The following is a 24,286-nucleotide window of genomic DNA, read 5'->3' as shown; positions in this document are numbered from 1 at the left end:
TAACAGGTCGTGCTGGTCCTGACACTACAAAGTGTCTTATTTTTAAGACAGCAGATTATCGCACCCGTTATTGAATCCTTGATCAAGGCAGAGCCCCTGAACGGCAACAAGCCTCGCACGCCGCCGCGTTGGCTAAAGGCACCGCGATTCGTGGAAAACACTTGGTTAGGGCAACGCAGCGATGAGTTTTCCTGTACGTCAGCGCGGGGAGCGAAGGAAGGCGCTGGGGCAGCCCTCGCCTCTTGGCAGCGGCGCGCGGGCCCCGCCGGCCCCCGGCGCCCACCCCCCGCCACGCGCCCACCCGCCCAACGCCTCCTGCCTCCACCAGGCCAAGCAAGATGGCGGCAACGCGGGGCCTGGCCAGCAACGGGGCGTTCGCTCCGCCCACCTCGCGGCTCGCCCAATGGAATGAATGGGCTATAAATAGCAGCCAATGGGGCGGCGGGTCCCGCTCTATATAAAAGAGGCGCGGCAGTAGCGCTGGGGCTCCACTCCGGCTAGGGCAGCGGTGGGGTGCGGGAGCGCAGGTCCTTCCTTTGGCTGCGGAGCCCTCGGTAAGTCCCGGGGTGAGCCGCGCCGTCCTGCAGCTATTTCATTTCTTATTTTTTTTAATATATAATTTTTTTTTTTATCGCGTCGCTGGGGTTGGAGCCGGTCCGGCCGCCAAGGCGTCGCGGAGGGGGAGGGAGCGCCGGCAACCGCCGGGGCTGCGGGCGAGGCGCGGGGGGCAGCGCGGCGCGGCGCGCCGGGCACGTAACCGGCGAAGAGGGAGAGAGACCTCAGGCTCCGCAGCGGCGCGGCCGCAGCCTCTCGCGGGGGCTGCCCCGGCGCCGCCGCTTCCCGCTCTACAACCGGCTTCACCCGGTATTTAGCAGGGTAGTTACATAGGCTCACCCCAGCCCGCCCCCCCCCCCCTTCCCCCACGGGGCGTCCGTTGCGTACGGGCTTGGCTAACGCTCCCCCAAGACCCGCTCCGCCGAGCGGAGAGGGCGGCGGGGCACCGCGCCGCTCACCTGCCGCGGGGCGGGGCGGGCGCTGCCCGGCGCCGCCGCCGCCGCGGAGGGGCCGCGCGACCTTGGGCGCGTCCCTTCGGCCGGGCTGCGCCCGCTGCGCGCCCGGCGGTGCCCCGAGGGGAGGGGGAAGGGGCCCTGCCTTCGCGCCTGGGCCGTGTTAGGGAGACGGGACAAGGCTTGTGAAGGTGACAATCTTTTTTTTTTTTTTTTTTTTTTAAAATCTCCTTCCTCCTGTGGAAGGTGTTGTAGCAGCAAGGTGCGTAAAAGGCACCGGTGGAACAAAAGCCAAGGTGACCTTGCCTCTGCCCGTGGCTCTCCTCCCAGGGCGGTTCTGGAGGACTGTCTCGCAGCTGGGGTGATAGGCTTCCCCTCTCTTTCCCCTAGTGTCTGCGGTAGGGTCAGACATGCCGTTCTCAAACAGCCACAACCTGCTGAAGATGAAGAACTCTGCTGAGGATGAGTACCCAGACCTGAGTGCTCACAACAATCACATGGCCAAGGTGCTGACCCTGGACCTGTACAAGAAGTTGAGGGATAAACAGACTTCCAGTGGATTTACGCTGGATGATGTCATCCAAACTGGGGTTGACAACCCAGGTAACGGCCAGAACCGTTAGAGCTGCATTAATGATCTGTTCTCCCTCGTTACTGGAAGTGCTTCTTGACAACAGCGCCCAAGGCTCTTGAGCTGCTGAGAGGCAAATCTCATAAAGCAGTGAGAGACAGCTCTAAACGCATGGCTGTGTTAAAAGAGGCCTTGTTCTGTCAGGCCATGTTCCTTGCTATGATCTGGCATATCAACTCTCAGACACTTCAATTATGTAACTGCTCTGCTAAATACTTCCAATTTGGGGAGAAAAAAAAAACACAAACTGAGTGTGCTCTAATTATAACGCAACTAGAGCGGGGGGAAGGAAAAAGCCCTGACATTATGTGGGCTTACCTAGCTGTTCTGATCTCTTCCTGTTCCAGACCGGTTATGTGATGCTCTGTAGCACTTCTTTGAAAACAGGGGGAGCAGATGTGTTTACATGTTAACATTACAGTATTTATTTTTGCTCTAGCAATATCAAAATGGCCCAACTAAATAATCAGAGACTGCCTCCTGATGAGGAGTACCCGGACCTGAGCAGCCACAACAACCACATGGCCAAAGTTCTAACCCTGGATTTATACAAGAAACTGAGAGACAGAGTCACACCCAGTGGCTTCACCCTGGATGATGTCATTCAGACTGGGGTTGATAATCCTGGTAAAATGCATTGAGAACGTTCTGTGTGAACCAGCTGAAATAACTGGTGCTTTTGAATATGGCAACTTAAACTAAGTTTGTGAAGGTGGCGTTTGAGTAGACCATAGAAATGCTGCTCTGTCTATGGCAGTATGAACCAAAAAACATCAAACAAACATGCTTGCTTACAGCAGAGCAGCATAATTGTTTGGGCATAAAGTTCTACCCAGTGGTCTAAATTAGTAAAATTGGAAGTGCTGGGCAAAATTGTCTGAAACCAAACTTGACAAATGAGCATGGCTTAATGGCAAAAGCTATGGGTTTCCATAGCACTGATTTGACTAAATGGATTAAATGTAAAATATAGGGTCTCTCCACCTGGTTCTTTAATGTAAGAATGCATTTCTAAATGACTAGTCCTACCACTAAAGAACTTGCCTGGTTAGTGCTGCTCTGGAGTACAGCAAGACATCACCCGAACTTAGCTCTTCTGACTTTATTACCGCTCCAGGCCATCCCTTCATAATGACAGTAGGATGCGTAGCTGGTGATGAAGAATCCTATGATGTGTTTAAGGAACTCTTTGATCCGGTTATTGAAGACAGGCATGGTGGCTACAAACCAACTGATGAGCACAAGACTGACTTGAATGCTGATAATCTGCAGGTATACATTTTTAATCGGTTATTGATGCCTAGTGGTCTGAGGCCTGGACACAGATGTTGGCAGTTGTGTAAAATGATTGCTCACGTTTTGCCCTTCCAGTTTCACCCTGCACAGGCTAACAAGCAATTTGTCCATTGTAATCCACAATTTAAGAGCCTGCCCGTGTGGCTGGGTAGAGCCATGCAGCTGGCGGATGAAAGGAGCTTGCTTCATGTGCTCCTGTAGTGTAGCCCTGCCAAATGTTGAATTCATGTTTTCATCAGCCATGAGCTGCTGTGGTCAAGCTTTAACAGCACTGTCCTAGGACTTGAGGGCTGTCATAAGTCTTAATACTTTTTACCATCTGATCTTGGATCTTTGAAAACAAGCGAAAAACGGAAGCTATCCTAGCGATGTCATACTATAGAATAGCCTTTGTTATGGCCAGGAGTAAGGTTTTTTACGTGCTCTTACAGATTTCAAATTTTACTGCAGACCCTAGCCAACGATGATGGTATTAGAAACTCCTAACTGTGGGTCATCTTAAACTAAAACACTCTGAATGGCAGTTGTGAATAATTCTCGCTTGCAAGAGTAAACACCTACCCAAATAACAAAGGTTTGCCTTATGTGACACCTGGATTCCAGATCTGAAGAGGGAACAAAACCCCAGATGCAGGTCTGAAGCAGACCTACAACTGTTTGTCGTCTGGTAATCCTGAGGTCTAGTACATGTTTAGTAGCCCTAGTCTGAGACCCAAAACAAGGGTTACGTTGGACAAGTATTTGAGCTCATGCTGCAGAGAGTGGTCTTGAACTAAGACATCAGCTTACAGGCCAGGTAGTCAATATCTGAAGTTTAGGGGCCGTGCTGAAATGCGTGGGAGCTACTTATATTTAGGGTAGGTATTTTGATAACAAAGTTGTACTCACTGTTTTCCTAATCTTGTAGGGTGGTGATGATCTGGATCCTAATTACGTGCTAAGTTCCCGTGTAAGAACTGGTAGGAGCATCCGTGGATTCTGTCTTCCCCCTCACTGTAGTCGAGGGGAGAGGCGGGCTATTGAAAAACTCTCTGTTGAAGGTAAGGTGAGAACTGGGTGTGCTGGGAAAGCTCCTTATATCCTTTGGGCAAGAGATGTTCTTGGTGGTTTGAGAATGGAGGCAATAAGCAAAAGTCTTCAAGACTCCTAATCTGAACCTGGAGCCTTCTCTGCAAAGGGCAGTTTGAACTGTAACTGCATCAGCATTGCCGTTTGTAGCTGAGGAAAAAGAGGACATGGCAGAGGGAAGCTGGACTATGTTAAGCTGACCTTCACCGATCCAGAAAGTTTTTTGGTTTTTTTCCTGTGTGTGTGGGGAAAGGAGTTGGTTCATCATGGCTCAAACCTGAAATGTAATAGGTATGTAGCAATGTCAGGGCTTGAGTCATGGCTACAGTTTTTTGTGGCTGCTTTTAATTGACTTTCATTAACATTCAGCTTGCTCAGAGGTATAGCCTCACTCTGCTGATTGTGCAGTTGACTGGAATAAGCTCTAGTTCTCAGTGGAACTCCTCAACTGCAGTTTTTCCTTGTTTCCTTTAAGTGAGAAGAGAGGATATACCCAAGGTCCTGTCTGGGAGACTGGCAGCGTGGCCCTTCCAAAACCGCTTTAGGGCAGGGTATCGGTCCTTGTCTAGAATAATGCAGTTTGTTATATTCATGACCCTAATTCTCCTTGGAAGCACTGCAGCTCTACAGTTAAGCAGCAGTAATGATCCTAAACTGTACATAAGGGAACAAAGGCTACTTGTACAAGCCTGGAAGGTAGAGACAAATCATCTGATACTGCTTTAAGTTCTGTAATGCTACAGGGGCATTGTCATTACAGATGAAAGCAAGGGAGGAACCCAAACCAGCAGATCAGACATTGCCGTACTTTGCATGTGATCTCTAAAGCGCTGAGACTGTCTAGCATCTTTGGCCCTGTCCTAAAAGTGATGCTCTCTTTCAGCTCTGGGTAGTCTGGAAGGTGATCTCAAGGGGAAGTACTATGCTTTGAGGAACATGACTGATGCAGAGCAGCAGCAGCTGATTGACGATCACTTCTTATTTGACAAGCCAGTTTCTCCTCTTCTGTTGGCATCTGGGATGGCACGAGACTGGCCTGATGCCAGGGGTATCTGGTGAGTATTCCTGGAAAGGAGGAGGTGTTGTGTTAGATACTTGGAAAAATATCTTGAAATATTGGTTGTAACATTGGTTCCAGTGAGTTGTATCAAAGCAAAATGGCAGCTTCTGAACTTCCCTTACCAAATCTAATGGTAAGCTTCTGTGTTATATCCTTTGGGGAACTTGCATCTGAACCAGCAGAATTTGGATGAGTGGTACCAGCTGAATGTGGTGCATAAGAATAAGCTAGTGTGGCTATAGCCAATGCCTTTCCATTCTGCACATTTTGTGAAACACCAGACGATTACAAAAACTTTAGGAAGGTAGATCACTTTCCTGTAAAGGAAATGTGCCACTGCATTCAGCTGTTGTCCCAGGAGTTTGAGCGTCTTATGGTAATAAACAAGAGCGTTGGTTTAGCTGCAGACTTCATACTGCAGATGTAATTGCTCTCTTACAGTCTCATTGCCTCTTCCTGCAAAAATTCAACCTGTAGCTTCTGATGCTTTATCTGTATGAGCGATGAGATTTTCCACTCTAGAGACTCTGTGGCATAAGTTGACTGATGCACAGGTGTGGAATGGAACGATTCTACGTGTTAGATGTGGGCCACATCTACATAAAACTGCATCTCAGGAGCTTCTGCAGCATAATTAACTTGCTCCCTTCTAAGATAAGGGCTAGGGTTTTTTACCAGCTAGAATCCTGCAAGCTTGTTACTGTAGCTGCTTCAGGACAACCCAGGGGAAGCACGCTGTTTCTGTAGGTCACCTTTAAGATTGCATCATCTACCTGCAGATTGCCAACACTAGATAGCGCTGTCATCTGAGCATGACTAATCTACAAGGTTGAAGTGTAAAGTCTCAATGCAGTCTGCATAAATACATATATATATATATATATTTTTTTTTTTTTTTCCCTGAGGTACTGGTTAATTCTTGATCACAATCAAGCTGAGAAATTATCAGCATGATAAATATTGACTTCAGTGCCTATTGCCAGCTACAAGCTAGGACAGGGGCCACTGGTGTTCGGAAGTTCTTGTGACGGCCTCTTCAGAGCTTTTGATTCAAAGTTAGTAGTGAAAACTCTTCTTTATAACAGAACTTTCTACCTGATATGAAGAATAAGTGCAGCTTAACAGAACTTGATCAACTTCTGGTAAAAGGCTTGGTAATACACTGCTGATAATGGTGTCATTACAAACCTTGTGTGCAGTGGCTGCCTTGAAGTCTGTACTGATCACCCTTCTGCAAACTCTACTGAAAAGATCAAATCTCTTAAACTTGTAAACTCATGCCACAAATGAGCAAGGGGAATGGTTGAATTTTAGGTATTGATGCCTTAAAATTGGCCAAAGTCATGTTAGTACTGTTTCTGACCTGTCTCGGTGTCCTCTTGAACAGAGCAGGGGAAAGACTACTAGTTTAACTCTGTAAGGGCTTTCATGGACAATGGAAGTAATAGGAATTTAATCTAAGAAGCAACTAAGTGAGCCTCTTGGATAAAAGCCACTGTGAGTAATTTGGTGCCAGTATATATCCTGAAAAGGTCAAGTGGGTCAATAAGTTGTTTGACTTGTCTCCTAGGCACAATGATAACAAGACATTCCTTGTTTGGATTAATGAGGAGGATCACCTTAGAGTTATTTCCATGCAGAAAGGTGGCAACATGAAGGAAGTATTTACTCGCTTCTGTACTGGGCTAACAAAGGTAAATGCTTTATTGGTGTTGCCTGAGCAGTATATGTAAACGGTGCATGGTTCTCTGGTCAAAGCTGGCAATGCAGACTCTTCCAAGCTGGGAGCGTGCCAGACATCTTGTACTGCTGGAGCCACTTCTGGGTTCTGCATGGTGGTGCTTCATAGCTTGGATCTCTGCGAACATCTTGATGAACTCAGAGCTGTGAAGGCTCTGAAAGGCCCATAATGGCAAAACATTATAGCTATGAAGTCTAGAATAAATTGTCTAATGTGGCATCCTTATCCAAGTACCTGAACTGTACTTAAAGGTTCTCAACATGGCTCTATAAATCACAGCATTTAGACTGAGTGGGAGGAGAAATTGCTTGGATGTGGATGGGCAGAGTTGGACTGAAGTTTCTAGGCTGCATGTTTTTTCTCAGCTTTTGCTCTTGATATAAACTTGAGCCTTACCAGCCCCTTCCCTAATCCTAACAGATGTGCTATTTTGACATGTACTAAATCAAGCTTCCTAGCAGATAGTGACTTCAGATTTTGTACTGTTTCTTACACTTGGACTGTCTCACCACTGGGAGCAAGATTAAGGCCTTAAAGGCCCCTTGCTGGTGATTTTTTTTCCAAATGGAGGGGGCTTACGTGACTGACTTAAATAGCTGCTCAAACTGTTGTGGCTGTTGCTATGCAACTGAAGCTGTAAATGAGCATTAATGGATGACCTACATCCTTCAGGCAGAGAACAATATCTAAACATCTATTCTCTCTATTTATAGATAGAAACTCTCTTCAAGTCCAAAAACTATGAGTTCATGTGGAATCCACACTTGGGCTACATCCTGACCTGCCCATCCAACCTTGGAACAGGGCTCCGTGCTGGTGTGCATATCAAGCTGCCGAACCTTGGGAAACACGAGAAGTTTGGAGAAATCCTCAAGAGGCTTCGACTGCAGAAACGAGGCACAGGTGAGGTGGTGATACAGTGATGTTCCAGTCAGGCTGCCCCAGGATACCAGTGAGCCTGGCTATAGCCAGAGCCACCTCCTGGGTTACACTGACAGTTCCTGTCTCAGACCATTTGGAAGGGATTCTTGTAAGGCACGTGGGAGAATCAAGCTTCAAAATCATAGATTCAGGGAGTGTGGACATGCTGGTGCTCTGCTTGTACCTCATTTTACCCAGCTTCTGACCACTCCTAGGTACATCCTTCTCGGTAGCATTCTGAGCACCAGATAAGGTGGAGATGGTGGGGTAGCTGTTCCTGTTGTAAGCAGAGGTGGGAATCCTGATTTAATTTCTGGCTAGGGAATAGCTGCAGCAGGTACTTCTGACCACAGGCTAGGTTGTTTATGGGTTAAAAGAATAAGGAGCTAGCACGATGGCGGGCTCAAAGTGGCTCATATGGGCAGTCACGTGCAGCTTGATTTCCTTCCTCATACTAGGAGGAGGTGACTTGTAGAGAATTGTCTTGTGTTCCCACCTCTCAAGCCAGTGAGAGGGGGGAAAAAAGGTAGACTTAACCACTCTAGCAGTGGTCAGTGTGCTAACTAAACTTCATCTCTTGCACCAGGTGGTGTCGACACAGCTGCTGTTGGAGGGGTGTTTGATGTCTCCAATGCTGATCGTCTTGGCTTCTCTGAGGTGGAGCTTGTGCAGATGGTGGTGGATGGGGTGAAGCTGCTCATTGAAATGGAAAAACGCCTTGAAAAAGGCCAGTCCATTGATGGCCTCATACCAGCTCAGAAATAAAGCACTTTGTTCTCATGCTTCCTAACTTATTGGATGAATAATAAAATGTCACTCCAATTCAAACCCTGGGGTCAAAGCCCGCTTAGTTACACTGTAGAGAAGTCTTCCATCCATCTGTGTTAGAGTTTATTTTTTTGATGGCTGAGATGTTGCTGAAAACGAAATAAACTGTTGTTTTGGCCTGACATGTCTTAGATGTGGTAACTAAGTGTCTTTGAGTTCATTGGCTGCTTAGAGCAGCAGACTAGGTTTTAGTGACTTGGTTTTCTTAGTTGTACTAGGTTGACGGGCTTTGTGTGCTGGCACATCTTCCTGGCTGTACTGCTGCGGTCTGTTTCTCTGAGTTAACAGTTTACTTGTCACAGCAATAACCATGCTTTGACTTGATTGTAGCTGCCGTAAACTCATACCCGAGAACCAGTGCTAAGCATGAGTCACTGTAAACCTGCCCCACTGCTAAGGCTTTGATTTGCACATCTGCTCACGGCAACTGTAAAGTGTCGTTACCTGGCCTATGGCAAGTCAGACTGACTCCTCGGGGAGGGAGGGGAGGCAGGTCTGAGTACAAAGGGCTACTGCTCAGAGACAGGCTCTCCTTGGACTGTAAGGCAATGCTCCAAGGTCAGACTTCAGCCCTCAATGCCAGTAAGAGGGGAAAGAATCGTGTCCTTTAATCTCTGGAGACTAAGAGGGTTGGTGTAAACAATTAATCTGCCTTTTAGGGTAAAGGGTGAGGTGAACCTTAGACTGAAACAAAGAATCTTCTCTGGCTGAGCTGAAGCAGGCTGGCAAGTAGAGCTGTGGACTCTAAGCTGGTTACAGAAAGCACGTTGAATAGCTTTGTGGCTTTCTGAGCTGTCTGATGGTGGCCTGTGCTCTGTTACAGATGTGCCTAACTGCCCCATGAGCCTAAAATCAAGTGGCTCTTTGCCACTTGCATCAAGTGCACGTTTAACTAAACACCTTTTCTCAGCTCTGGTCAGGCTTGCAAGCTCTGATAGGCTTACAGTGATGAAGCAAGTAGGTCTGTTTCTCCAGAATGGCTGTAATCAATGTGCATGTGCACTCACTGCATGGAAACTTCATGTTACTGATCTATGAGGAAATTTTTCCAGAAATGCTGATAGCTAGGTGCGTAGTACCCTTAGTAACAGTAGCTTTTGCAGCTCATACAACCTGGGGAGCAAACAGCACCTGTTCACCAGCCCCATCTACTTCTAAAACCTGGCTTTTCCAGAAGGAATGTAATAAAAGACTGATACACAGCTTCACAGCATGCAGCTTTGTATAGGTGTGTGTAGATAACTGAAGCTTCTTTTTGTGGAGACTGTCATGTTTCTGGGGCTGTGATTGCATGCTGTCACCTAGATGAACTGATGACTCCAGTTGGGGTAAACTAATTGAATTTTGGTGGAGGAAAGGCTGAGTGAACATCTGAGATGTGGTTTGTTTTTAGTATAGTTTTCCACATGGTCAAAATTTAACTGGGTGTGAGGAGGAGAAGAGATCACATCTGAGAGTCTGATCTGCACCGGGTGATCTTCCTGTGTTTGAGTTATTCAGCCCTCCAAAGGGAGGTTTTCTATACAAGGCTTGCAAGAGCAGGGAAGGGGAAATGGTGCAAGAAACTACTGATTAATTCAGTATATTCTTTAGATCCTCCTTGCTGTGCTTCATGTCACTGCTCCACCAAAGAGTGCTAATTTAGTAGTGCCTCTCCTCAACCCGCACAACATCCTTACTGCAGTCACAGCAATTATCTAATGGAAAGAAATGCCTGAAAACTTGTCAATTTTTTTCTAGCTATGTCAGCTCGACTAATAGAAACAACAATTTCTCCCTATGCATCTTACTTTTCCGATAACCTTAGCCATCATACCTGCTACAGTTCTTTGTCTACTTTCAGCACCTGGGTCCCTGCTGTCTGGGGCAGAACCGGTAGCTAGCTAAAGAAACATGTTCAAAATGGCAAGTTAGTCTTTATCGCCTGCATCCAACTAGAAAATGTTTCTTTTTAATTTTCTTCCCCACCTACCACCTTAGCTGTGCTCCCTTCTGTAGCTGTCATGAGGAATAATAAGACTGTGCTTTTGTTTGTGCTTGTATAAAGCAATTGAAAATACACCAGAGAACAAATCTGTCGCAGCACAAGCTGGACAGAATGACCTGGCATAGCTGGTACTTGCTAAAAACCTCTCATCAAGAGGAAAATTAGACCTTCCACCTTAAAAGCTTTACCGTACAATTTGATTCTTAGCGTTACTCACCATCACGCTCCAGGTTTCTAACGTGGGTGGTGGGTGCCTGCTCGACGAGCGCAGCCGTGCGAAGCCCGCCGGACGGAGCAGGTTGCTCGGGCACCCGAAACTGGGCTGGGCAATAATGAGCTGCCGCGCGTCGCCGGTGCTTCAGCCTTGTATCAAGGGAAGTACAGGAAGGTCATAAACTGTTGGTGTTTTTTTATACGGTGGGGCTGCAAGTGGTGCTGCCAAAGGAGTCGTTTGTGCCAGGTAGCAGCCCGGGAGGGCCAGGAGGAAGGAGCTGGCGGGGCTGGCGGTGCGATGACCTCACGCTCGGCATCGCGTCCAGCCCTGACGGTGCTATCCATAACCGGTCCCGCAGCAGCGTCTGGATGAGCCCAGGGATCCCCAGCTGACAGGTACAGAAACTGCGCCGCTGCCCGAGAAAGTGCCGATGGTTCGCGGGCGCCTGTTGGGGGAAAGGGAAGAGCTTTCGGAAAGCCAGGCCGGAGGAGCCCTCGGGCTGCGGGCTGTGCTGCCGGACTTGGCAGCAGGTTTTGCATCTCCCTCTGAAGGTTAAACTGAACTTTTCTCACTTACAGGGGAAAGAAGAGATTGCTGCTGTCGTTGCACTGCAAGGGGGAGGCTGGCATTGATGCAGACCCCACTGCATGGTCCCATTTTACTGCCTTCACTGTCCTTGGTCTCACTGGTTAGCACGTTGTCCCTCAGCTTTCCAGTCTAAACATGCACCGTTTTTATAATGTTTACCATGAATTTCATTTTTTTTTTTTTATCATCCTCATTTTCTTCAGAACGTTTCCACCTCTTTTTAGGAATAGCTCCCTGGCCCTGAGCTGTGTAGGGTTCCCATTCAGAGGGCACGTCTGCTCAGGGGCAGAATAATTATAGGTCTCTGCTAGTGCCTGTAAATCAGCCCAGGCCACTTTCCCTCTCCGCAAATATGGCACCACGAATAGTTAATATTTTGCCTGCCAGAATCCCAGGATCCTTATTTGAGAAATAAGCTCTTTGAGAAGCCATCTACCACTCACGTTCCTTTTACTGGCAGTAGATTACCCATAAACGCACCTCATTCAGTTTTCTTGACGTCTACCAGAAAATTACTCGTGAGCTTTTACCCGTTTGGGGACTAAGTCACGTGGATGACGGTGCAAAAGCGCCTGTGAGTTCAGCATTACAGCATCGCCCCTGGCACCCTGCCACGTCGCGGGAAGCTGCCAGGCGCGGGCGAAGTGGCCGAGCTCCCTGCACCCCGAGCCACGCAAGGGTGAGGTGTGCGGCCGGACGAGCGCTTCCCGAGGAGGTCCAGATGCTCCAGGGAGGCTCCCGCTTCCTGGAATAAGGCAGCCAAACCAGATGATTCTTCTCGCCCGAAAACAAAATATGGAGCAAGGTGGTTTTACCTACTGGCTGCACAACAAGAGCCCCCAGGGCTGGAGCGGCCGCTGCTCGAGTCCATCCCCTGTGCCGGGGGTCCCGGGCTCATCTCATCCCATCCCTACGGGGGAAATGCAGAATTGCAGCCTGGGCCAGGGTAGCACTTTCCTCCAACTTGCCTTTTTGCCTAGCGTAATTAAGTAGTCACTAGGCCAAGATGAAAAAGGAGGGTGCTGTTGCCTAATGTCCCAGGCACCCGTCTGAGACAGAGGAGGTTTAGGCTCCAGCCTGTCCTCAGATTAGTATTACCATATTTTACGCAACATGGAATAGCTTGAACAGGAGAGTTTGAGTGATTTTTTTTTGTTGTTGTTGTTTGTTTGTTTGTTTGTTTTTGTTTTGTTCCACCCACACCCACACCAAAAAATGTGATGGGCAGGGCACTCTTCCTGGAATGGAGAAGGCACCACAGCCTTTTCGTCTCCTGTTGGCTTTTTTTTTTTTTCTTCTCCTTTGGGTAAACAACACTCCAGCAGGCTCGTTTGGCTTCTCTGCGTTCCTCTGGCTACTTTGCCTCCCCCATCCCCTAAAAAAAAAAAAAAATCATAGTTACTAAAGCTGGAAATAGCCTGTGTCACCATTTGATCCAGCCCTCTACCTGCAGGACATGGCAGTCTTCTACAACCCCAGGACTTTGTCCAGTTTTATTTTTCCCTAACGTTGGGGTAGCCATGTCCTCCTATGGATGACATCCCATAGCCTAAACTGTTGTGGTGAGAAACTAGTCAGAACCAGTTCTCGTGTATCATTTGACCCTCTTCCCATGTTTTTGATATGTTAGGATTTGGTTAGAAATTATTTTTTGAAAACTCCTGGCCAGCTCCACTGAGAGGGGAGCCTCCTGCATGGCTCCCTTTATTGTGTTTTTCTATCCCCAAAACACCTCTGCTTCATCGACAGCAAGATGAGACTCTTCACTCAGGGAAATACAATGGCTAGTTCTCCAGTTGGTTTTCAAAGGTATTTTGTATATGAATACAGCGGGTTTTCCTGGGTTTTTGAAGGACTTCTTATTTGGTACAAACGTTGCATTTGCCAGGCTGAGAGTGTCAGGTGAGAAGACGTATCTTTGTTGCACAGTGTGATTCTAATAGTCAGATTGGCAGCATGCACTCAAACTAGAATTAGCAATTAATGGGGGAAATCCGCATTTAGCAGACAAGATAGATAAAAATAAACAGAGAATCATCCAAACCAACCAAAGGTTTTTTTTTTTTTTCCCTCCTCCAACTGGTGAATGTGAATAGGAGAGAGAGAAGTAGAGGAATAATTTCAAAGAGCAAACTGGCTCATGCTCAGCACCTGAGAAAACGGATAGAAGGGCTGTTAGAGCGCAGGAAAATGTAAATGCTGAGATGTTTATTGTATGTCAGAAACTTCAGCTAAAAATACAGAACAGGCAACCCAGAGCCATCTGTGGTGTAATTGCAAACTAAAGCCACAATAGAGAGGAATTTGACAGACACATATGCATCTTTGTAAAGGCTTAGACTTCTCAATATTAGCTCAGTGCAGGTTGATGCAAGATTCAGCTGTCTGTTGTAGTCTGATTGCTCTTTCCCCATCCCTTATTTATGATCAGAGAGTAAAACTGAGAATAGACTGTGCTGAGGAAAGCTAGGAAATGTCGCCTTATGTTTTTGCAATGACTTATCCTCATGGATGTTTGACAGTGGTACTCAAGTAGAACAAAGGTTTCCTGGATTCCTCAGGAATGAGTGAGACTCTTGAAAGTAAGTGACTATAACTCAACCCCCAAAACCACATTGTTTAATCTGGTACAGCAGCAATGGTTAGCGTGTATGTTGAACATTTTTAGTTTTGTTCTAGACATCCTGAACGTACATGAAAAGTCCACCTTTCCCTCAAAAGTGCGCATGCTACTGAGCTGCTTTGCGGGAAAGGGACTTTGTCAGGCAGCTTGGACCTGAAATGTGAGGTTTTGCAAGAGACGAAAACGCTTTCTATGAACTTAATAGTAATGAGAAGTGTTGCCATGAAAATAAAAGTGGAGCAAGGGAGCGGGCAGTTTTGCTTAGATGTAAATAGTCCCTGTTTGCAGTTCAAACACTGCAGTGTGTTCAAAGTGCAGTGAAACCAGATGGCAAAGCCGGCAATGGGTTAAACGCAGACACCATCCCTCTGCCCCTCGGAGCTGGTGGTTTGTGCACCAGCTTCAGCAGAGCGCGGCTTTCACACGCTTCCCCGTCCCAGCTCTGCAGACACAAAACTGCAGGCGACCACATGAGTGAGATGCAAACAAGAGTATTTTAAGGCGCTCTGTGGTTAAATCATCTCGGGCAAGAAAACTGTTGTTTCAGTAAGTGTGGGCCCAGCTACGTCCTTGTGGTCCACCCCCAGATACGCGCCAGTCATCCGTGATGAAATCACCTGAATCATCGCTAATCACAGCCTGGGCTGATGACATTTCCGGGCGGCCTTGCAGAGCTCTTTTGTCATTACAGGGCAACCTGCAGAGCCGTCTTGCACTGGAGAAGGAAACCCGGAGGGTCGCCTTAAGGGCGGGTTCCCGACTGCGTTCAAACGTTCACCAGTCCCACGGGGGAGCTAGCAGAGAGGAGAGGTCTCCCCGTGGTGGCCGGGCGCCAGATGTTTCCACAGGCCTGTGTCGCTCCGCGAGCAGCTCATTCGCCGCAAGGGGCATCGGTGCACGAGCGTATCGAACCACCTCAGAGTCAGGACTTGTCCAGGTAACGACGACTCTGGAGATGCTTGTGGGAACATGCATGAGAAGAGGGTTATAATGGACGTGAGCGCTCATGGCCCCATGGAACCAGTTTCTCACCATGGGAGAGTGATGTTTGGCTTTTCTTAAAAGGCATATGTTTTTTTTTAAGGTAAAAGCTCATTCACCAGGGCCGGGAGGAGTGCTATATTTCCTTTCCTCTGCCTCCAGGCTGTCCTCAGGTGCCACCACCGGGTTGAGGGGACGTGGGAAGTCCCCATGGAGGTGGCTGGCACAGCTCTCTCCCCTCCGTCCGGCGGCGGCTTGGGGGGCTCTCAGCTCCCACTGACGGGTGGATGCTGCACCCTGCAGTGCCCTGACCTTGCACCCACCCCGGCGCAGCCAGGAGCCACGGGAACCAATAGCTTAGCCATGTCCCACTGCCAAAACCCTGGGAACCCCCCCCCGGGGGGAAGCTTGAGAATTTCTTATACCTGTTCTGAAGGCCAGGAAGAAAGTCAAAGTGGGAAGGAGAAGTCTGCCGTGCGTGGGATCGGGTGCGGAGCGCAGTGGAGCACCTACCCACCCTTGCGCTTGGCCTGAGGGCCCCTCTTGTGCTCCTGGGCACGTCCCCGTTTTGTGTGTGGCTCGCAGGGAACTGGCCCCGAGCCCACGCTGGCTTCCCAGCATCCCAGACGATCCACCCTCCCCCCACCAAATGCTGGCCAAGCCCCATCCCAGCACCAGCAGGTAAGTAAGTGCTGGGCAAGGAGCCCATCATCCTTGCACCCATGACATCCTACAGAGCTCTGTCTTGGCCTGTTCACCCTGCCAGCGGTGACCATACAGACCATTTCTCATGCCAAGGCACCCAAGGACGCTATCATGGAAGAGAGTCAGACTGATGGTGTCTTTGAGCGCCTTCCAGGAGCTGAGGAGAAGAAAGGCGGCTGCCCCAGGCAGCTCTGCAGAGCAGTGTGAGAAGCACGCTGATGCAGGGGCTGCCTATCACCCCCGGCATCTGAGAGTCAGCTAGCCTGGGGCAATAGCTAAACTGGCCACTGCTTCCTTTACTAAAGCTCTCACCTTGACTTAAGCGGTCTGAAGGGTGCTATGGCATGGAGGCAGGGCTCAGGGCTCCTCCAGGCAAAAGGCTGAGCTAACCTCCCAGCAAGCAAGCAGCAGAAGTAGCAAAGCCATAAGCTACATTTTTTTTTTTTTCTGTTACTTGATAGTTTAGGCTTTTTTGGTCTTCCCCCCCCAGCCCCCGGTACTGGCCCTTGTGATTGGCTCAGGGATGTGTCAGCAAGCCAGAAGTGGCATTCTGGCCCCGGCTGCCATCCCCTCAGCCTCCCATACCTTCACACTTGGGTTGGGCACTTGGTTGCATACAATCTGCAGCTGCTACCGGGTCTTCAGACAAGTGACAGGTAGCGATCGCTCACCTCTGCTCAATGATATCAGAGTCTTTTTTGCTCTTGGCGTTGTGCAAAAAATCCGTCTCCCGCAGCCCCGTGGAGTCAGACACAAATAGCTCTTCCTCACCTCCACTCAGCCTGTGGCGCAGGATTACTGAAATGACTCAAACAGGCTTTAACTGCGTGCAGAAAAGGAAGGCAGCACAGGGAGGGGGCTGGGGAGGAGGCGGACGCACCACGTCCTTCAAAGAGAAAAGAGGAGGAGGGGAGCAAGGCCTTCAAGCTCTGCCCAGGTTTCGCTGTTTTAACAAACTTTGCTTCTGTTCTTGAAAGTCGCAGCTGGGCAAAACCCGCGCACAGAGCTGTCGGGTGACGTAAGCGGGAAATGGCCTCTCCAGCCCTCTCTTTGCCTCCCTAGCCAAGCGCTTCTCTCAGCAGCCACCCACATGGGCATGAGCTATGAAGCAAGTTGCGCTCTTCCCAGGTTGGGAACCGTCCTGGTCTGCACCCTCCGTGGGGAGGAGACGAGGCCTTTGCAAAACACATTTGCTTTCCACAAGCAGCTTATGAAATCCCCATGGAGGCTCCACATACCTCTGAGATCTGATTAGCCCAAACCTCTCCGTGACTTCTTCAGATGTTAAACAGCAGATGTGGGATATCTATCAAGCCAAGGCCAAACACACACACTGATGCTACGTAGGCGAGCAGGAGGGTGCTGAGAAAGATGCTTCAGTTCGGACACCATGGTTAAGGTGAGGCCATGCAAAACTGTATCAAGGGAAGCATCCTTAAATACAGCTCTCTCCAAATGCTGCTCTTCATACCTCCCGGGCGATGCCCACAACCCCCTGGTCTCCAGCAAGCACTTGAATGCCAAGGCGAGCTAACGCAGACCCCAGCATCCTCACCGCTGCCTCTCCAGGGAGGTGGTGGCCATGGGAAGGTTTTGGTCCTGCCGGGCTGGTCAGCAGGGCTAGGTGGAGAAATGCTTTCTCGTTGGATCCCTGCCAGCCCTATCTGTGGGCATGCATGAGGGCACAGCGCGGGGTGACAGGGAGGTGGTCGGGAGCCGAGCACCACGGGAGCCCCACCACGTCCCCTGGGCTGAGCCTTGGAGTAGCTTCAGGTGGTCCGAGCGCTTGGTCATGACAACCCTAAACACTGCAGATGAAAGGACTGTGAAAGGAGCCTTGTATGTACAAGGAAACCTGTTCTGAAAAGCAGACAAAGGATTTATTTTGTTTTTCTCATACAGAATAAAAATCAATCCGTGAGTAGTAATGTTGAGAAATAACACCAAGTGGTCGGTCAGCTGGAGCCACTGAAGAGGCTCATGGCAACAGATGGCCACTGTATCGTTTCCAAATACTTTTATATAATCAGTGTGAAAAACAACAAAGTCACGTTTTTTTGTATTTAACCTATGCACTCTTTCAGTCATTTCCTGGTGTACTTTTACACATTCCTTCTCACTTCTGATCATTTCCATTTCGTTGATATGTCCGTGCTGCAATTTTTCATACAATGTAGTCGCATTGTGAAACCTACACCGAGAACAGCTCCTCTGGACACCTCTCATCTAATGTAAGACCTGTTTGAAATGCGCAGCTGGCTTTCCTTTCTGCTCAATTTTAGGCCAACCCTGAGAAGGGACCACTGAAAATACAAAATGGTTTTAGAATATAAACATCAAGAAGATGATACAGAGAGACAATGAAATGCATTTGTAAAAGCAGGAGCTATTCAAGGCTCAGTGAGCATGGGACAGTTATTAAAAGGGCACATCATAATACTCTGAAGTAGGCTAAAATAATTTTTTTCTATTCGTAAGACCCTAAGAAATATCTTCCAGCAGGTCCTAGTGAGGGGGGAAAAACGAGTTTTCGTTTCCTAGCACTTAGTCCCATGGCACTTTCAAACACAAACACTCCCCATCATTAAACCTTTATTAATCCTTGCCTCTGACTTTTGTGAGGGTCATTTAGCATTAGTTAATACTGAGCGTGGGGGGAAACCTAGTAAGTAAGCCATTAATCTTTGAACTTGGCATATAATTCCCAGTTCACTGTTTCTCAACATGCCCTCTCTTGTCCTTCTGTCCCACTGAGAAGAATCCTTGAGTGCCAGCGCGGAGTTAACCGTGGGGCCACGGCGGCCAGCAAGGCCGGCGCTCCTGCGGGAACCCGAAAGGTCCCGTGCGTGGGACACGATGTCTGCGTTGAAGTGGCCGCAATTTCAAAATGACCTGTTCCTGTAGATATTTTAAGCCGCAGAAGTGAGCCTCTTAAAAAAAACCAAAAAAAGGTAACCTGTGCTGAAAGACTATTAACAAACCAGATTGAGACAGGGGGCTCCCTGCAAAATAAGACAAGGCAACTAAATATATACATGCACACACACACACACATACATATATACACACACACACACACACACACACACACACACACACACACACACACACACACACACACACACACACACACACACACACACACACACACACAAAGGGACTGCATTTACATTCTACATAGAGCATTTGGCTAAAACATACTGTACAAGTGGCTGAAAGCTTGGCAGCGTTTTCTTTCCCTACCAAGACACACCTCCTGCAGGCAGAAGCAGCTGGTCAGGCAGGTGCCAAATTTAGTTTTTCCCTCTAATGTCACTCCGGAAAGAACCTGCTCTCTCGCAGATTGAAACAGGCCCCGAGGACGGCCCGTTCCCCATTTGCACTGGGACGCCATGCTATCTCAGGAGACCTCCAGGACTGGGATTTAGAGGCATCAACCACTGGGAAGCCCCAAACTCTAAAGAAGAAAAGAAAAAGAAAACAAAGATCGCTCCTTAAACCCGTGCTGGGCTTAGTTCTAGCAGCACTTTGCATTAGTGTAATATAGCGTTTTTGCACGGCGTCGTGCAGGCTTAAGCCCCACTCTACAGACCGGCAACAGAGCTCCGCGGAGGCCGCGCGCGGCCAGGGCGATGGCACCCTGTCGGCTCCCAGACGTGGCCCTCTGCCTTCCAGCTCACCCTCCTCGGAGGTGAGGATTAATCTGGTCTCTCATCTTCTTCACCAGAAGAAAACTAGAAAACCCTGCCCTTAGCCGAGTGCCTCTGTCAGGCACAAACTCGCTCGCAGCCCTGGGCAAGGCTTTCTGCCGGGTATTTTTGTCCCGACTACATTGATGCCCTTGCTCGAGACATAAAAAGAAAACAGCAGTGAAAATGAAGTAGATGGTCTGAAGAGAGCTCAACCGTTCCCCCGTTCCCCCCTCGCCCCCCACCTTCAGAAGCAGAAAATGCTGGAAGCGCTGCTCCTGGGGACAGCAGAGGCTGCGAGCGGCACCGTGTGCCGGACCGCTCAGCGACGCCCGGGCCGCTGGGTCGGGACCCCCGGGAGCCCGCAGGCCCCCGGGCTCGGCCGCTGCGCTTCCTCCCCGAGGCCGCTTTGGGCTGGGGGCCCGCTCGTGCCCGCCGCCCGGGGCGCGGGGGGTCGGGAAGGGGCCGCGCGGCCCGCAGGACGGCTCGGCGGGGCTGGCCGACGCCGGGAAGGCGTCGCAGCCGCGGACGTGCTGGGGATGGCAGCAGGCTCCATCGACAGGAGCCCTAATAAGGAAGCGGGGATAAGAGCGGGGAAGAGCTCGGCGGCGGCCGCGGCCCCGGCGGCACCCTCCCGGCGGGCTTCGCCCCCCATCCCCAGGGAACGGAAGCGATGCCCCTCCAGCCTGGCTGCTTTTGCAGCTTGGTTTTCAGCGTAAACTCCTGCTTACGCTCGCTGGCCAGCAACGAGCCGTTTCAGCGGCTCCTTTGCCTGGGGCTCCTCCGGTCTGCCCCGTGCCCAGCTCCGTCCCCTCCAGCGGGACCCCGGGAGGGATTTCAGGGAGCGACATGACACCTCAAGGCACAGCGTGGAGCCGGGCGGCCGCGGCCGGGCTGGAGCCGTCTAACCAGGGCGACGGCTCCAGCCCCATAAATGGAAGCGGTGGCAGCCCACGGCCGAGGCTCTGCCCAGCTGGTTGCAACTCCCATAGCCGCTGTAGGTCACAGGCACGTTCAGCGGGGGCCGGAGTAGTAAGCTGGCGTCTTTCGGCTTTCCGTCTGCATTTAACAGGCATGGAATTTTTTCCCTCTGAATACAATTAAAAAAAAAAAAAAAACACCCAAACCTCCCTTGGCCCGAGCACACGAAACGGCCGCGTTTCGAGTGGAGAGTTCAAGCAAGAGAATTCCAAATCAGGGCATTCTGCTGCGTCCTGCCCCTCAGGCTTCCCGCCCGCAGGCGTTGAATGGGGAATGCTCTTTTCTCCCCGCACTGGAAACAGTTGCCCGTCTGTTCCTATTAAAGGATATTGTTTAATCTCCAGGCTCTGCTGCTGTTCACACAGATGACGGGCTGGCAGCAGGAGTCCGGCAGAAATCCCTGGCAAGCATTTTAGGACCTTGGGTCTGTTTGAGGATGCTCATATTTTTGTGAAGGGTGCAGCTCTGAAATATAGCAGGGTGGTGCTAGCACAGGCATGCTCCAGTCCATGCTCCCGTGACCGAGCCCAATGCCGTGCAGGCAGCTCTCCCCGACTCCACTGCTCAGCCGGTCCTTCCCTGGGTGGCACCCTCCTGCCCGGGGACAACCGACGCGAGTCCCCAGCCCAGGTTCACTGGCAGGACACAACACCACAGCCCGGAGCAGAGCCAACCTTGACCCGGCTTGCATTATCGATGCCAAGAGGGGCACCTGCAGGCTGGCCTCCTTCCAGCCCGGGTGGGCAATGGGAACTCATCACCGGCCAGATGTAAAGAGCCGACAGCAGGGCACTGCGCCCTGCTTATATTGTAGGGTGAGCAAAGGCACCTTGGAGCTGGGAAACCCAGGACCCATTTGGACCTGGCTCTAGGTGCAAGGATACATCCCTCTGTGGGTGGCGCAGGCTGCTGCTGTCACAGACGACTACAGCTGAATGGTGACCATCGACCAGGGCACAGCCCCAAACTTCCTGGACCAGGATTTTGTCACCTTGGACCGCACCACTGCCCAAAGCCAGGCTGACTCCACAGTGACATGTTCTGGGGGGATCTCTGTTCCCCCGGTTGGACCTGTTTTTCAAGACCATTCATCTGCAGGCCACAAACCCAGGGTCACCATGACTTGTTGCAATTTGGGCTGACCTGTTTTATACCTTGTCCACTGGCATCAGACACAGGTCTCATCACAGCATAACCACAGGTCTCCCTAAGCGTAATACAAAACATTGCTATGAGAGCTGGAGACTCGTATTCATTGATCCAGGCCCCATTGGCTGGAGACACCTGGGACTGCTGCAGCACAACTGCTCCCTACTATCACCCCAGAGTCCACCAAGCTAAGCGGGGTCAGACCTGCTGCGGTTTCCTGCAAAGGGAAACCTGCCCTAGGGTTTTGTCTGAAGGGTTCACCCTGCTACCCGTCACCCCACCGAGGTTCAGCTTGGCTCAGAGAGTCACACAAGCAGTCGCTGTCGTTGCCCAGGAACAATGACTGGGGTTAACGCTCAGAAAACTTTGCCCAGGGACCAGGAGCTCCCTTGTTTTTTCCTATGCATTGAGCTTTGCCATTCCTGTGGCATTGAGCTTTGCCTTTAACTCCAGCCACAGGCCAGGTCTAACTACCAATGTGCTGTGGCCTCCGCCGTCCCTCTTTTCTTCTCCTCCTCTTAGCTCAAAGATAAGTAATAGCAATAAGCTCATCACAGGAACAGATGACTTTTTCCGCGGAAACAGATGTCTGCTTTAGCTGACGCTTTGTCTTTGTTTTGGGCTCAATCCCACCTATTACGATTGTCGCTATTGTTATTATTCCCATAGCTGTTTTTCCGCTAGACTTCCGGTGTGTTCCTGCTCCAGGAACACACCACTTCAACCCTGCCCATTCCCAGGGCTCAGCAGCTAACAGCTTCAAAAAGCATCTGAGAGACCTGTCTTTCCTGGTAACAAGTGCTCTTTCTCTCAGATTGCCTGGTGACACCGTGTCTATGACATGTCACCTGGGGAGGAGCTGCCCAAGAAAGCAGGAACGTGGCCAAGGACCACGGCATGAGGTACAGCCTGCTGCCAGTGAATGACAGGGCGCCTCTCCTTGCCTTGCAGACACCCAGCTGGCGTACCAGGAACCAGGAACCGCAAGGCGGCCAAGTGCCCCAGCGGTGAGCTGGCACCGGCCAGCTGGGACGGGAAGGCCAGAAAGCAGTAATGCTCTTTGCTAGCACCAAATCTGAAGGAGGTTTTTCTCCCACTCTGTCAAGGGAGAAAAATCACACTTGAATTCAAGCATTCGACAGTTGAAGCAAGAGCCAAAGCTCATCTAAGTTTTCTGTTTTGCCACAGACTAAGGGGTTTACATAAAAGCTTGTGGTTCCCCTCAGCACTGGTGGTGAAATCATAGTTATCTAGCTGTCCAAGGAGACTTCAACACATATTCCCCAGCTGCGGACAATAATCCTAAGTCTCATTTCCTTTCTTTCCCCCCTAGGATGTTTGCAGGACATCTCTGGTCCAGCTGACACAGTTGGCCATGCTTTGGCCACAGCCTTTGGTCTAAATGTCAATGGGAAGAAAGTCCCTTTTCAGCTCTGCTTCCGACAGCTATCAACTCCTTACAGTGAGAATTTAAGAGACCTCCCAGCTCCCCAGAGACATGACTGACCAGCCACGGGCATGAGTTGACTGTGAATATTTATGACCTCCAAAAAGGATAGCAGAGGCCTGGCCCCAGGAGAAATGACCATGCAGTTGATGAATCATTCTCATGGATGAAGAAAAAAATTGCACTTCCTCCTTGGTCTTTGTTGAGGCTATGTAACTGTTGTACAAGCCTGAAGATCCTCCCATCAGGGTCCTTTGGTACTATGAGCCTTTTTCCCTTCTCTTCCCCAGGAGAGAAACAATTTCAACAAAGTTCTCACAATGGTGTGAAAAGTTACCACTTCACTTTGCTGAGAAGTAAATTTGGGACCTTCTCAAACTGCTCTGCTTGCATCTACCAACAGAGCACTTTTGTTGTCTTTCAGTTCAATCTATCTATGCTCATAGAGAGGTCTGAGACACCTAGAGAGACGTTTAAGCTAAGACTTAAAAAAATTTAACTCCTACCCTTCCTGCCTTGTGACCTGTCAAGCAGCACCACTCCTCATCTGCACAGCAGAACCTCTTCCCTTCCTCTTCTGCACATTCTCTAGCCTGACCGGCGGAAGACCCTTCCAAAGCGAGAACAAGCAGCGGCTAGCAGAAAAGCATAAAGCCAGTAAAAGGAGAAGCTAGTCTAGCAACCAGACAGTAAGTCAAGGCTAGCTAACCTCCTGGCCCCAACACAGTCTGGATTCAGGCCAGAGCGGAGAAATGAAACCAGCCAAGACAGGAAGAGTCTTTGTTGTCATCAGACAGAGGTTTCTATTTCATCCTCTTGCTCACCTTCATCTTTTGGCAGCACCCACCACTGCCAGCTACGACTGCTGTGATACAGAGTAAGACAACAAGAGAACAGGGTGTGATTTTGTGGAAAGATATAATTAGAGAAGGACGTACCAGATGTGACTGTATTTCAACATCCTGCTATGATCCTTGCAATGCAAACACTGTCCCTGCATATTCTCCTGCTACTCTCGGTGCTATCACCAAATGCACCCATTGACGATCTCCTCAGGCCCTTGCTAATGCTTCATGTTCCATGACCAGATATACGTCCCCGCAAGCCCGTGGCCAACCTGAAGAGATCCTGTGATGTACCCAGGGTGGGAAGAAACTCATAAGCAGCACCTTCTGGTGACCTGTTGCTCCCAGCCAACACTACCATCAGCCTGAGGCTGGCAAGACTCTTCTCTCCTGTACCTGTCAGGCTGGATCCTCACTGCAGGCAGCCAGTAATAGCAAACTCTGCTGACCACGCATCAGTTGCAGGGCCTCTGTTATAAGCACTAGACAGACAGAGACAGGGAATAACACGCAACTGGCCTGAAA

At 49.9% G+C, this 24,286-nt stretch overlaps 1 protein-coding gene and 1 long non-coding RNA gene across 4 annotated transcripts; one reads left to right on the top strand and one right to left on the bottom strand.

The window, feature by feature from the left end:
- Nucleotides 1-452: 452 nt before the first annotated feature.
- On the top strand, nt 453-8,674 carry CKB (creatine kinase B). 3 transcript variants are annotated; one of them, XM_068947184.1, is made up of 9 exons: nt 488-554; nt 1,398-1,610; nt 2,078-2,265; nt 2,756-2,910; nt 3,842-3,974; nt 4,886-5,057; nt 6,633-6,756; nt 7,517-7,706; nt 8,311-8,674. In XM_068947184.1, the coding sequence occupies exons 3-9, from the start codon at nt 2,088-2,090 to the stop codon at nt 8,487-8,489; spliced, it is 1,131 nt and encodes a 376-aa protein (XP_068803285.1). In that variant the 5' UTR covers nt 488-554; nt 1,398-1,610; nt 2,078-2,087; the 3' UTR covers nt 8,490-8,674. The 3 variants fall into 3 exon arrangements, with proteins under 3 accessions (XP_068803284.1, XP_068803283.1, XP_068803285.1); XM_068947183.1 differs by lacking the exon at nt 1,398-1,610 and having other exon boundaries at nt 453-554; XM_068947182.1 differs by lacking the exon at nt 2,078-2,265 and having other exon boundaries at nt 456-554.
- Nucleotides 8,502-19,481, bottom strand: LOC138067530 (uncharacterized). The gene is made up of 3 exons (XR_011141672.1): nt 18,904-19,481; nt 14,582-17,953; nt 8,502-12,716 (listed from the first exon to the last, which is right to left on the bottom strand). It is a non-coding gene; the product is annotated as an uncharacterized lncRNA (long non-coding RNA).
- Nucleotides 19,482-24,286: the final 4,805 nt, after the last annotated feature.

The sequence above is a fragment of the Struthio camelus genome, chromosome 5 (genome assembly GCF_040807025.1).
Source record: "Struthio camelus isolate bStrCam1 chromosome 5, bStrCam1.hap1, whole genome shotgun sequence".
In the NCBI taxonomy this organism is placed as follows: Eukaryota; Metazoa; Chordata; class Aves; order Struthioniformes; family Struthionidae; genus Struthio; species Struthio camelus.
Note: the sequence above shows the minus strand (reverse complement) of the source record. Positions and strands in the feature narration are given on the sequence as shown.